General features: G+C 44.3%; 1 protein-coding gene across 3 annotated transcripts in view; it reads left to right on the forward strand.

The window, feature by feature from the left end:
* Nucleotides 1-13,700, forward strand: part of ANXA4 (annexin A4) — a 98,032-nt gene that overhangs the window by 72,151 nt on the left and 12,181 nt on the right. For all 3 annotated transcript variants that reach the window (XM_021924904.2, XM_003908768.5, XM_017947601.2), the window contains exons 4-8: nucleotides 3,837-3,931; nucleotides 6,061-6,174; nucleotides 7,557-7,647; nucleotides 10,205-10,284; nucleotides 12,283-12,339. In XM_021924904.2, coding sequence (XP_021780596.2) covers nucleotides 3,837-3,931; nucleotides 6,061-6,174; nucleotides 7,557-7,647; nucleotides 10,205-10,284; nucleotides 12,283-12,339 — 437 coding nt within the window. The remainder of the gene's footprint in view (nucleotides 1-3,836; nucleotides 3,932-6,060; nucleotides 6,175-7,556; nucleotides 7,648-10,204; nucleotides 10,285-12,282; nucleotides 12,340-13,700) is intronic.

Raw genomic sequence — 13,700 nt, forward strand, 5'->3', positions numbered from 1 at the left:
GGTGTTTCAGATGAGTGGAATGGCATGTCCTGAGGTCTAGGGGAGTCATGGTAAATACACAGAAAAGTGTCTTGCAGCAGTGAAGTGGCCTCGTCTGGGGTGACACCCAAGGTTTGTTGTCTCATGACCACAGATATCAAGGATGTGGACACACAAAGAGTGAGGTTAAGAGCAGAAGTTTAGTAGGGAAAAGAAAGAGACTAGCTGTCTGCTACAGAAAGGAATTCCTGAAAAATGGGTTGCCAATTCACAGTGAAATGCAGAGGGGTTTATAGATGAGCTGTGGCAGGGGCCAGGGATGGGGAGGGCTGATGTCTGATCTACACAGGGCACCAAAAACCAGTTAGAAACAGGTGGGCTATCTGCATAGGGCACGAATCTCTGGCAGCTGGTACCCCAGTCTTTTATTATGCAGGTGGGTTTTCAGCCTGAGCTGTACTTTCTTACATTTCTTTCTTACTGTACACACGCTAACAAAAAAGGGAAGATGAAGTTTCCATGGTGGACATGTCTGGCCCCCAGGTAGCCCTTTTCTATTGGCACAGTGGCCAGCATTCCCTTGTGCAAGCTTTCAGTTTCCTTATCTACGTTTGTAGCTTGATCTTTCAGGCTTCTCTTTGTTAGAAAAAAAAAAAAAAAAGATTTTGGGGGCTGCTTTTTGTTAGAAGGGAAGTTCTGCCAAGGACTCTTTTGCCCTCACTATCTGTTGTTTGTTTTTTTGTTTTTGTTTTTGTTTTTGTTTTGCTTTTGAGATGGAGCCTCGCTCTGCCACCCAGGCTGTGGAATGCACTGGCATGATCTCGGCTCACTGCAACCTCCACCTCACAGGTTCAAGTGATTCTCATGCCTCTGCCTCCCGAGTAGCTAGAATTACAGGCCCCCACCACCATACCCAGCTAACTTTTATATTTTAAATAAGAGACAGGGTTTTACCATGTTGGCCAGGCTGGTCTTGAACTCCTGACCTCAAGTGATCCACCCACCTCAGCCTCCCAAAGTGCTGGGATTACAGGCGTGAGCCCCCACACCCAGCCTGCCCTCACTATCTGCCTAAACAATTTCTTTCTATCTCCTGTATCAGCAGGAGGTACTTGCAAAGCAGGAGCTTTCTGAGAAAGCAGGTACCAGAAGGAGGTTCTAGGGTTGCTACTGAGAAAGCCACCGATAAGAATCACAGACAGGGGGGATGTCTCACGGGCACTGGCCGGGAAACAACATATGCCAGAATCATGATGCTAAATGGAGGGGGTTAAGGAGACATATAAACCAATAGACTGGTAATGAAAGAGGTCAGGAGCGTGGAGTGCAGCACAGTTGGGTAAAGCACAATATTTCAAGAGCTGAGTCCGTGAATTTGGCTGCCTAGTGTCCTTTTATGTGGCTGTTTACAATAGTGAATGGGATATTGTAGAGTCTCAAATGTCAGGCTGCTGTGCCTAAAGTAAATCCAGTAGATGATAGGGAGCCATTGTGTATTTCTGAGCAGGGGAGGGACATTGTGAGTTTTTCTTTTTACACAAATGAATCTGGCAAGACTCTGGGAAGACCAATCAGGAGTTAAGAATACTCGTTAGCAGACATCTGCACTTGTCTAAGAAGAAACCCTGAAATCTTGAATTGGAGTGGTTATGGTAGGAAATAAAAAGAGGGAAAGAATGCAAAAGAGGCTGTAAAGCAACATTTTTCATGACAGTGGACTTGAATGTAGAGGAAAGGAGAGGGTGAAAAAATCAAAGCTATTGGCCGGGTGCAGTGGCTCACACCTGTAATCCCAGCACTTTGGGAGGCCTAGGTGGGCAGATCACGAGGTCAAGAGATCGAGACCATCCTGGCCAACAAGGTGAAACCCCATCTCTACTAAAACAAAATTTAGCTAGGCGTGGTAGCACTAGGGAGGCTGAGGCAGGAGAATCGCTTGAACCCGGGAGGCGGAGGTTGCAGTGAACTGAGATGGTGCCACTGCACTCCAGCATGGCCACAGAGCAAGACTCTGTCTCAAAAAAAAAAAAAAAATCAAGTCTATTTTGAGAATTTCAGCTTGGCTTGACTGGGGAGAAGAGTGATCCCTTTCAAAGAAACAGGGAGAGAACAAAAGGTAATGAACCCTCTCTGCCCCCTCCACATCCCCTCCCAGCTGAGAGTGCCAAGGGAGAAACTTATTGTTGTATGGATTGTCCTCTCCTTTTTAAAAATAGGAACACGGCTGGACATAGTGGCTCATGCCTGTAATCTCAGCACTTTGGGAGGTTGAGGCAGGTGGATCACCTGAGGTCAGGAATTCAAGACCAGCCTGGCCAACATGGTGAAACCCCATCTCTACTAAAAAATACAAAAAAAAAATTAGCTGGGTGTGGTGGTGGGCGCCTGTAATCCCAGCTACTAGGGCGGCTGAGGCAGGAGAATTGCTTGAACCTGGGAGGCAGAGGGAGTGAGCCAAGATTGTGCCACTGCACTCCAGCCTGGGTGACAGAGCGAAACTCCATCTCAAAAAAAAAAAAAAAAAAGGAACAGAAAGTAGGTCCCCAAGGTATGTAAACTTAAAGTTCTATAGCTTCCTCCCCACAACTCACATCTTATCTCTAATCTTGCCAAGGATGACTAAGGTGAGGCTGTCTGTATTTTTTCGCTTCTCCCTGAAATATTTTCAGTAGAATCACTTCTGAAACCTATCCCAACCCCCCATACAGCATAAACAACGAGGAAACAGAAGATTCACCAAACATTTATGAACATCCAGTTGTTATAAAGATAAGGGACCAATTTGAAAAATCAGAATAAAGTCTCTTTGTAAAAGCTGCTGCAAGAAACAGGCAAGCAAAACTTAGAACATTTTTAATTTGTAATTTTCGCTTAAAGTTTTAGTAAGATGTTGTATCATGGTAATTTGTCAGCAGTTCTAAAAGGGAACCATTTCTGTTCAGGAAAGATAGCTTAGAAGTGAAAAACATAGTTCCAGATTTTAAAACACAGTGAACGTAGTTACAGCCAATTTAAACTCTGCAAAATGCCAAATTGGTGAATTAAAAGACAAGTTTGAATTGTTTCAAAACTCAGAGGAGATGATAAAGAGATAAAAACAAAGAAAAGGCAAGAATATGGAAGAGAGAGATAGGAGATTCAAAAGACATGAAAAGAATTCTGGAGGAGATGACTGGGCACAGTAGCTCACACCTGTAACCCCAGCAGTTTGGGAGGCCGAGGCGGGCAGATCATTTGAGGTCAGGAGTTCAAGACCAGCCTGGTCAACATAGTGAAACCCTGTCTCTACTAAAAATACAAAAATCAGCTGGGGGTGGTGGCACAGCTCTGTAATCCCAGCTACTCAGGAGGCTGAGGCAGGAGAATCACTTGAAGCCAGGAGGCGGAGGTTGCAGTGAGCTGATATCGTGCCATTGCACTCCAGCCTGGGCGACAGAACAAGACATCCTCTCAAAATAAAATAAAATAAAATAAAATTCTAGAGGACAGGAAGAATAATTACTCCAGCCAACATTTATTAAATGTTTAGTAAGTGCTAGGCATTTAATTATATTGTTTAACACTTGCAGCAACCTATCGAAGGAAATCACTGTCATCATTCACATTTCCAGATAAGGAAACTAACTAATGTTTAGAAAGTTAACCATTTTGTTCAGTAGTAAACAGCCAATTAAAGGAGAGGCTAAGTCCCAAACCTAGCATCTGTTTCCCAAAAAGTAGAAAACCCTCTGAATAAGGGCCTCTTTTCTTAGAAAGCCCTCTGCGTGTGTTTGGGTAACTCCAGTGTCCACAGAGGAACCCGCTTTCTCATTCCTCTCTCCAATTACACTCACCTGCTGTCTCCATTCTGTCCCCAGGCACTGATGAAGACGCCATTATTAGCGTCCTTGCCTACCGCAACACTGCCCAGCGCCAGGAGATCAGGACGGCCTACAAGAGCACCATCGGCAGGGTAGGCCACAGTCTTTCCTGCTCTGTCTGGCTGACTTGGCAGCAACAGGAAGCAGGGCCTCTTCCTGATCTAGGATCCTGAAGTGACCCTGTGTTTTAAAAGATCGATCCTTTGTCTTGTTTAAAGATGTTCTCGAGGCCAGGTGTGGTGGTTCACACCTGTAATCCCAGCAGTTTGGGAGGCCAAGGCAGGCTGATCACTTGGGGCCAGGAGTTTGAGACCAACCTGGACAATATGGTGAAACCCCATCTCTACTTAAAAATACAAAAATTAGCTGGTCATGGTGCCAGGCACCTGTAATCCTAGCTACTTTGTAGGCTGAGGCAGGAGAATTGCTTGAACCCAGGAGGTGGAGGTTGCAGTGAGCCAAGATCATGTCACTGCACTCCAGCCTGGGCAACAGAGCAAGACTCCATCTGAAGAAAAAAAAAAAAAAGAAGAACGATTAAGATCCTTCTTAGTCAATTGATCTTAAACAGGTTCTTAAACTCTCTGACCCGTTCTAGGAGGAAATGTGAATAAACATCTTTAGAATTCGGTCCATTTTCCAAATAATTATATTTGGAAATTATATCTTAGGAATTGAGCCTTACGAAATAATCATGAATGATCACAAAGATACAACTAAATGCCTTATGTATATAACAGTAGAAAAATAGAAACAGATGACTAGTTAAAGAAATTAGGCTAGGTGTGGTGGCTCACACCTATAATCCTAGCACTTTGGGAGGCCAAGGTGAGTGGATCACCTGAGGTCAGGAGTTTGAGACCAGCCTGACCAACATGGTGAAACCCCATCTCTACTAAAAATACAAAAAAATTAGCTGGGTGTGGTGGCGGGTGCCTGTAATCCCAGCTACTTGGGAGGCTGAGGCAGGAGAATTGCTTGAACTTGGGAGGCGGAGGCTGCAGTGAGTTGAGATTGTGCCACTGCATTCCAGCCTGGGCAACAGAGTGAGACTCCATCTAAAAAAAAAAAAAAAATAGAGAATAGCAATTCAGCTCCTTCTTAGTCAGTTGATCTTAAACGGGTTCTTAAACTCTCTGACCCGTTCTAGGAGGAAATGTGAATAAACATCTTTAGAATTCAGTCCATTTTCCAAATAATTATATTTGGAAATTATATCTTAGGAATTGAGCCTTATGAAATAATCATGAATGATCACAAAGATACAACTAAATGCCTTATGTATATAACAGTAGAAAAATAGAAACAGATGACTAGTTAAAGAAATTAGGCCAGGTGTGGTGGCTCACACCTGTAATCCTAGCACTTTGGGAGGCCAAGGCAAGTAAGGTCGAGATTGTGCCACTGCATTCCAGCCTGGGCAACAGAGCAAGACTCCGTCTCAAAAAAAAAAAAAAAAAGAAAAATTATATTGCACCTATCTATAGAAATCTCCACAGCTGCTAAAAAGATTATCGGTGAATACTGACTTGGAAATATATTCAAGACATATTGTTAAGTAGGCAAGTACATTTACATCAGTGTCTACAAGCATATTAACCTCAAGGCTCCTTTACCTCTTAAATTTTTTAGGACTTTTGGTTTTGTGGGTTCTATCTTTTGATATTTGCCCTATTAGAAACTAAAACTGAGGGCATTTAAAAATAGATATTTGTTAACTTAGTAAAAACAATAAGTGTATTGTATGTTACTATAAATAACATTTTAATGAAAAAATAGCTATATGTCCCAAAACAAAAAAATTTAGTGAGAAGACTGGCATTGTTTTACATTTTGCAGATCTCTTTAATGTCTGGCTTAATGGAAGACAGATGGCTTCTCATATCTGTTTCTACTTCAATTTGTTATGATATGTTGTTTGGGTTGAGGTATATGAAGAAAATCTGGTCTTGTACAGATATGTACTTGAAAATGGGGAGAGTATTTGAACAGTTGTTGATGCACAGACAATGTCAAATAGCCTTAGGAAAACCCCACTGTATGCTTGTGGAAGAATGACAGTGAAAAGGCAAATAACATCTGAGTGTTATTCCGAGGATAGGTTTGACTTGCAGGCTCCTTGAAAGGGTCTTGGAGATCCCAGACATCCCTGGACCACACTGGAGAGTGGCTGGTCTCATTTGCTGTTGCAGTTAAGTGGAGCTACTTTCTTGTATTGCAGGACTTGATAGACGACCTGAAGTCAGAACTGAGTGGCAATTTCGAGCAGGTGATTGTGGGGATGATGACGCCCACGGTGCTGTATGACGTGCAAGAGCTGCGAAGGGCCATGAAGGTCTGTGCTCTTCCTCTTGTGCTCTTGGTGCTGCTGATGCAAACGCTGATGTGCTTTCTTAAGAGACTGTCACCCAATAACAAAGAGATGGAAGCAACCTAAATGCCCATCAATAGTAGACTGCATAAAGAAAATGTGGTACATGTACACCGTGGAATAGCTGTAAAAAGGAACAAGATCATGTCCTTTGGAGGAACATGGATGGAGCTGGGGGTCATTATCCTTAGCAAACTAAGGCAGGAACAGAAAATCAAATACCGTATGTTTTCACTCACAAGTGGGAGCTAAATGAGGAAAACACATGGACACATAGAGGGGAACAACACACACTGGGGCCTGTTGGAGGATGGAGGGTGGGAGGAGGGAGAGGATCAGGAAAAATAACTAATGGATACTAGGCTTAATACCTGGGTAATGAAATAATCTGTACAACAACCCCCATGACACAAGTTTATCTATATAACAAAACTGCACGTGTACCCCGAACTTAAAGTAAAAGTTAAATTTTTTTTTTTAAAAAGAAACTATGACCAGGCCTTCTGAGAATGGCAGGTGTAAAGTATAGGAGATTTTCCTTCATTTATGACAACTTGAAAACAACATTACATTATACCAATGATCATTTAAAAATTCTTTTCCAAAAAGGGCATCACTTGCTCCTTCCTGTGGCTCAATGGGGAGTGATTATAATTGTGGCTTTTAGTACAGCTCCAGAGACTTCGTGGTCATGTTAACTACTTTTGAGATATGTAACTTTATGACTGACACCTTGGGGGCCTCCAGGTCTACTATAGGCTTAGAACTGGCGAAAGAGTTCTTGGCTTCCCTAAGATGACCTACCCACTGTGCCCTAGCCTGGGTCTGCTGAATTTTAATGACCAAGTATGTAATGCAAATACAAATGGTCCCCAACTTAGGATGGTTCTACCTAAAAATTTTCAGCGTATTGTACTCCTCATCATAAGTCGAGGAGTACAGTTATCCTCCTCAACCAGGTCAATAAATACTTAGACTTGTGGAAGGTTCTGGGCCAGGCTCTGGGAAAGCAAAGAGGTGACAACGTCTTTGCCAGAAAATTCTGCCCTTCAGAGGAAGAGAGTAGAAGAGGTCAAGAAAAAATTAAGTTCCCAGAGGGCAGAAACTGTACCTATCCTGGAGTAACCAACACATAGTAAACAACCTAGAAATGTTTGTTATTACTCATAATTATTATGGCAAACACTTTGGGTTTCAGGCAGGACAATAAAAGTGAACAAATCCTGTTGCTAGAACACAGTGGATTGTCTTTATTCTTTGCAGATTCATGGCTGTATTCCTTCTGTGTCTGGGCCTCAACTTTGTAAACTGGCTCATATAGCCCTGTCCTCTGGTTTCTTGTTTAGGGAGCTGGCACTGATGAGGGCTGCCTAATTGAGATCCTGGCCTCCCGGACCCCTGAGGAGATCCGGCGCATAAGCCAAACCTACCAGCAGCGTACGTGACATCCGCAGTGGCCCTGGCTGAGGTTTCGCTGTGATGAGAGAATGAGTGTAGCAGCGGGTGGTTGTCTGCTGATTAGACTTTTCATAGAATACTGAGCATGAGGGATCCTTGGTGCCAAGCTCTGCTTTGAGAGAGATCCCTGTTGAGGCAAATGGTGGTCTGCAGGCTTCTTAAGATTTCTCAGGTGAAGATGACACACTATTTTGCCTACCCAGTGCAGTATTTTATTACCCTAAAAGTTGGAAAGTTGTTCCTTATTATCAGACAAAGAATCCAAGGTACTTGTTCAAAAGTGGTGGCACCAGCAGATCTTAGCATTCCAAGGAATGGTCTGGAGGGGCTGTCTGGCCCATATTCTTCCCTTCAGACTGGACTGTATGTCCTCCAGCCAAATCAGAATGACAGCCATTCACTCCCCCTTAGAGCCCTCCAGAGGGTGATACATACGAAGTGCCTTTAAAAAATGCCTGACTTTTTGCCCTGAGAATATAACTAAACATGAACGAAGGTTTAGATCTCACAGTGTTTATTCAGTATTGTCTACATTAGCTAAAAATGTCCAACAGTAGCAGAGTGTCTAAACAAAATACGATACACTTACACAATGAACTGTTATGTAGTCATTAAAACTTATGTCAAAGAGTATTTTTTTTCTTTTATTTAACCTTTTTTTTGAGACAGGGTCTCACTCTGTTGCCCAGGCTGGAGTGCAGTGGCCCCATCATAGCTCACTGCAGCCTCGACCTCCTGGGCTTCAGCAATCCATCCACTGCAGCCTTCTGAGTAGCTGGGACCACAGGCGTGCACCACCACACCCAGCTAATTTTTGTATTTTTTGTAAAGATGGGGTTTCGCCATGGTGCCCAGGCTGGTCTCAAACTCCTGGGCCCAAGCAATCTGCCCACCTCGACCTCCCAAAGTGCTGGGATTACAGGTGTGAGCCACTGCACCTGGCCAACAATATTATTAAAATATTTATTAAATGGTGTAGTACGTATAAGTGAAAAAGACAAGCCATAAAATAGTATGCTATGATCCCATTTTTAAAAAATTAACACAGTTAATAACGCATTATTTTTTAAATAAATGAAGATAATGTGTGTATATGGGGGAAAATGAGGAAGGATATTTACAGAAATGTTATCAATGATTATTATTTCTGGGTGACTAGATTGCAGTGGAGTTCCTCGCCTTGTCCCTTCATTTTACTTATTTGTTTTTTCCTAAGTCTTCTGTGGTCAGCATGTGTTACCTTTATAGAAAGAAAAACAACCACAATAAGAGCTTTGTGGGAAGTGTTCAGAGCAGGAGATTCTAAACCTTAGGAGTCTGGATTTAGCAACCCAGTCCCCACATCTGCCCAATGAGGGTTTTCTTCCCTGAGGGCTATGAAGGGCTGGAGCTTCTCTTTTTGTTTTTGCTTTTTAAAAATTAATAAAGAAGTGATTTTTAATTTCTTGCTGAAGCTCCCCCGCCCTTTTCTGTGACACAGGGTCTCACTCTGTGGCCCAGGCTGGAGTGCAGTGACATGATCATGGCTCACTGCAGCCTTGACCTCCCCAGGTTGAGGTGATCCTCCCACCTCAGCCTCCCCTGTAGCTGGGACTACAAGCATGTGCCAACATACCCAGCTAATTTTTGTATTTTTTGTAGAGATGGGGGTTCACCATGTTGCCCAGGCTGGTCTCGAACTCCTGGACTCAAGCAATCTGCCCTCCTCAGCTCCCAAAGTGTTAGGATTACAGGCATGAGCCACTGCACTTGGCCATGGAGCTTCTTGTGGATACCCTGTCAGAACCTCCCAAGTGAGAGACGTGGCAGAAAGGCATATGCTAGGATTTGCCCTTGATGGTGCTCCGACCCCAGCCCCACCCCAAAGCTGGGTTCAGAAGCTCCTATGTGGTTGCCTTCCATCCATGAAGCAGCAGGTTCTCTCTGCATCACTGAGAACCACATTCAGATCAGACCCCTGGGTGGCAGGAAGCACAGAGGGAGGATTTCAGCTCCAGCTTTTTCAACCCCACATTTTAAGAATTGGGAATATCTCGGCTGGGTACAGTGGCTTACGCCTGTAATCCCAGAACTTTGGGAGGCCAAGGCAGGTGGATCACCTGAGGTCAGGAGTTCAAGACCAGCCTGGCCAAAATGACAGAACCCCATCTCTACTAAAAATACAAAAATTAGCCGGGCATGGTGGGGCGCACCTGTAATCCCAGCTACTCGGGTGGCTGAGACAGGAGAATTGCTTGAATCCAGGAGGCAGAGGTTGCAGTGAGCTGAGATGGTGCCACTGCACTTCAGACTCTTAACCTGGGCAATAGAATGAGTTTCCATCTCGAAAGAAACAAAACAAAAATAGGAATATCTTGTGACTAGATAAGCTTATCTTGACCATTTTACCAGAGTTTAGTTTTTGAAAAACTGTGTGTGGGGTGATAAGCTGCTTCCATAAGCAGGCTGGTCTTGAGGGTACAGAGTGCTCTGGAGTGTGACAGGACATTGGGCAAGACTCTTTATTCTGATGTAGCTAATTTCACTCTCTTGCTAGAATATGGACGGAGCCTTGAAGATGACATTCGCTCTGACACATCGTTCATGTTCCAGCGAGTGCTGGTGTCTCTGTCAGCTGTGAGTGACTGCTTCTGATGGGGGGTGGGTTTTGTTGAAATGTCCACTCTACCCCCTTTGCCAGCCTTTCTCATCCTTTCAGTCCCTGACATGTGGATATTCCCCAGGTGCTGTTCTTGGACCCCTCTGTTCCTTTATCTTATTTCTCCTTCAGAGACTCTGGCTAATCCTTCATGCCCATTTGTTCTACTTTAATTTGATATTTACAAGTACCTAATACCTGCCAGGTCCCCCTGTCACTCAGTGCATAGAGAGTTATGAAGATGATTCAGAGGCAGTTCCTGGGCCTTAACAGTATATATTGTCATAAGGGAATACATCAGGTACACAAGTTGCTAGAAGGCATGAAAAGATTACATGCCAAAGGAGAGGCGCATAGGAAAAAGAAGATTCAAGGAGAAATTTTGGTTGTGGAAACAAAGAAAAGCCTTCATGACAGAGATGCTGGTTCAGAGAGGACTTGGAGGATTACTAGAATTTCAAGAGGCAGAGACGTGGGTGGGTGTATTCCAGACAGGCAGAACAGCAAGAACAAGGCAGGGAACAGGGGGTTCAGGGAACAACTGACTGAACAGTTGGGCTGGTGATTCTGGAAACAGGGTGGGAGGATAAACGGGAATTCTATGTTGGGAGGAGTTTACACTTACTGATTTGGGAGCAGTAGATGACGTGATGATGACAACGATGATGGGAGTGATGTGACTGGAGCTGCACTTTCAGAAGAGTAATGTAATAGTGACATGTAGGATGAACAGTGGCGGGAACTGGAGGCTGGATGACCAGGTACGAAGCTACCTGGAATATTCCAGCTGGAAAATAAAGCAGGACTGAGCTAGGTGGGGCAGGGGTGCCTGAAAAGGGAAGCTGGAGACTCGAGACATTTCACATCACTTCCCAACTGCATCTTTATCCTGGCCTCCTTCCTGAGCGTGAGACTCTCATTTCACATTGCTTTTTAGATGTTTCCTTATGGATATTCTACTATCCCCTTAAACCAGTCCTCATGAACTAAACCGGAACTCATTCTCCCTTCAAACCAACTCTTCTTCCTGACTTGTCTGTTTCTGTTAATGTTGCTGCTGTTCCTCCTACACTTAAAGAAGCAGAACCCTAGAAATCATCTCCAATTTTCACGTTGTTCTTGTCTCCAATATTTACTTAGTAACACCTGCCTGTGTCTCATATTTCTTTCCCACTTTTTCTTTTCCACCCATATTTACCACTCTGATGAGCCATGCCTAGACCATAGAATGTCGAGACAGTATAACAATAAAAATAGCCTAAAAACTAGAGGAAAGTAGCCCATTTTGTCACTTGTTAGCATTCTTCGGAGGCTTCCACCCTGCCTTCTTGTGAGCTGGTGTTGCTGAGGGGTAGGGGGACATTTTTATGGGATCCTCAAGTCCCACCATAGGTCCCATATTCTCTTGACTCTCCTCTGTTCCCAGCCTCCCCAGCTTTTATTTTTTTTTTAAAGATACAAGGTCTTGCTGTGTTTCCCAGACCAGCTATTCACAGGTGCCATCTTAGCTCAATGCCTTGAACTCCTGGCCTCAAGCCATCCTCCCACCTTAGCCTCTTGAGTAGCTGGAACTACAAGCACACCCCGACCCCCTTTTGGCAGAGGTTGATCAATGTAGATTTGCCAGTTAGGAAGGCATGAGTCAGCTGGGAAGACACAGGAGAGTGGGGTGTGGGTGAGGCCAGGAGATAGTGGAGGGAGCTGTCCCTGGGAAGCGTTTATTCTCCTTCTCCTTCTATTGGCAAAGGCACCCATGCAATGTTAGGGGCCACACTGAGCCTCAGCCCTCTAGGCACACATCAGAGCCATGGTAATAATGCGAGCACATTTCGAGGATGTCTGTCCTTCCTCCCTGGGTCTGAAGCCCCACTCCTCATGGTATTTTGTCTCATTACTCTAGACCTGCTATCTTAATGGTGTCCCCAGATCTTCATGTATATTCTCAAATTACTTTTTGTTTGTTTTCTCATCCTCAGGGTGGGAGGGATGAAGGAAATTATCTGGACGATGCTCTCGTGAGACAGGATGCCCAGGTTGGTAGAACTGCAGCTTTCTTCCAGTTTTCTTCTCTTTTGCCAATAAGACAGGCCTTAGTGGGTGGACAACATCTTATATTACAGTGTATATTAGCCAGGCTTGGATATGTTCTTTAAAAACATCCCCACAGATGGCCTTTAATAACAGGTTTCTCGCGGAGGTGCCTGGGGCTGGACATCATTATATAAGCACTCCCGGGTTCCAGGTTTCTCAGCCTTAGGACCATTGTGTGGCAATCCCGGAGAACCACTGAGTGTCTTCTGAATGCCTTGGAGGTGAAAGGGACTGTTCACTGTGCATTTTTCTTCGTCAAAGGGGACATTTGATAGAACCTATATAAAATAGCCTGGCACAGTGTATACCCTGCTGGGTAAAATTAGTAGGAAACCCCAAGAGGCATTTGCCTCTCTGTTTCCCAGCCCAGTGATGGTTGTCCTGGAACCAGTCCATGGTCTAATCAGCTGTGGCCAGATAACACTAATAGCTAATAAAAAGTGGGTCATTACCAGATACCAAACACTGTTCTAAAATTTTTTTTGAGATGGAATGTCACTCTTGTTGCCCAGGCTGGAGTGCAATGTCATGATCTTGGCTCACTGCAACGTCCGCTTCCTGGGTTCAAATAATTCTCCTGCCTCAGCCTCCCAAATAGCTAGGATTACAGGTGCCTGCCACCATACCCGGCAAATTTTTTGTATTTTTAGTAGAGACAGGTTTTTACCATGTTGGCCAGGCTGGTCTTGAACTCCTGATCTCAGGTGATCCACCTGCCTCGGCCTCCCAAAGTGCTGGGATTACAGGCATGAGCCATCGCACCCTGCCCACTGTTCTAAATTCTATATTAAGTATGTCATTGAATCTGCAATAACTTCATAAGGTAAGTATTGCTATCCCCATTTTACAAGCAGGGAAACTGAGGCTCAGAGAGGTCAAGTACCTTGCTCAAGCTCAGACAGACAATAAAGGACAGAGCTAGGATTTGAACCAATTGGCATCTAGACCCAGTATTCTGTCTTTTTTTTTTTTTTTTTTTTTGAGACAGGGTCTCACTGTCACCCAGACTGGAGTATGGTGGCATGATATCAGCTCACCATAACCTCCCCCTCCCAGGTTCAAGCAATTCTCCCACCTCAGCCTCCCAAATAGCTGGGATCACAGGATGTGCTACCACCACCCAGCTAGTTTTTGTATTTTTAGTAGAGATAGGTTTTCAACATGTTGGCCGGGCTGGTCTTGAACTCCGACCTCAAATGATCCACCTGCCATGGCCTCCCAAAGTGCAGCGATTATAGGCATGAGCCACCGCGCCTGGCCATAGACCCAGTATTCTTAACCAATATATAACCATAATGAGGGA

The sequence above is a fragment of the Papio anubis genome, chromosome 14 (assembly GCF_008728515.1).
Source record: "Papio anubis isolate 15944 chromosome 14, Panubis1.0, whole genome shotgun sequence".
In the NCBI taxonomy this organism is placed as follows: domain Eukaryota; kingdom Metazoa; phylum Chordata; class Mammalia; order Primates; family Cercopithecidae; genus Papio; species Papio anubis.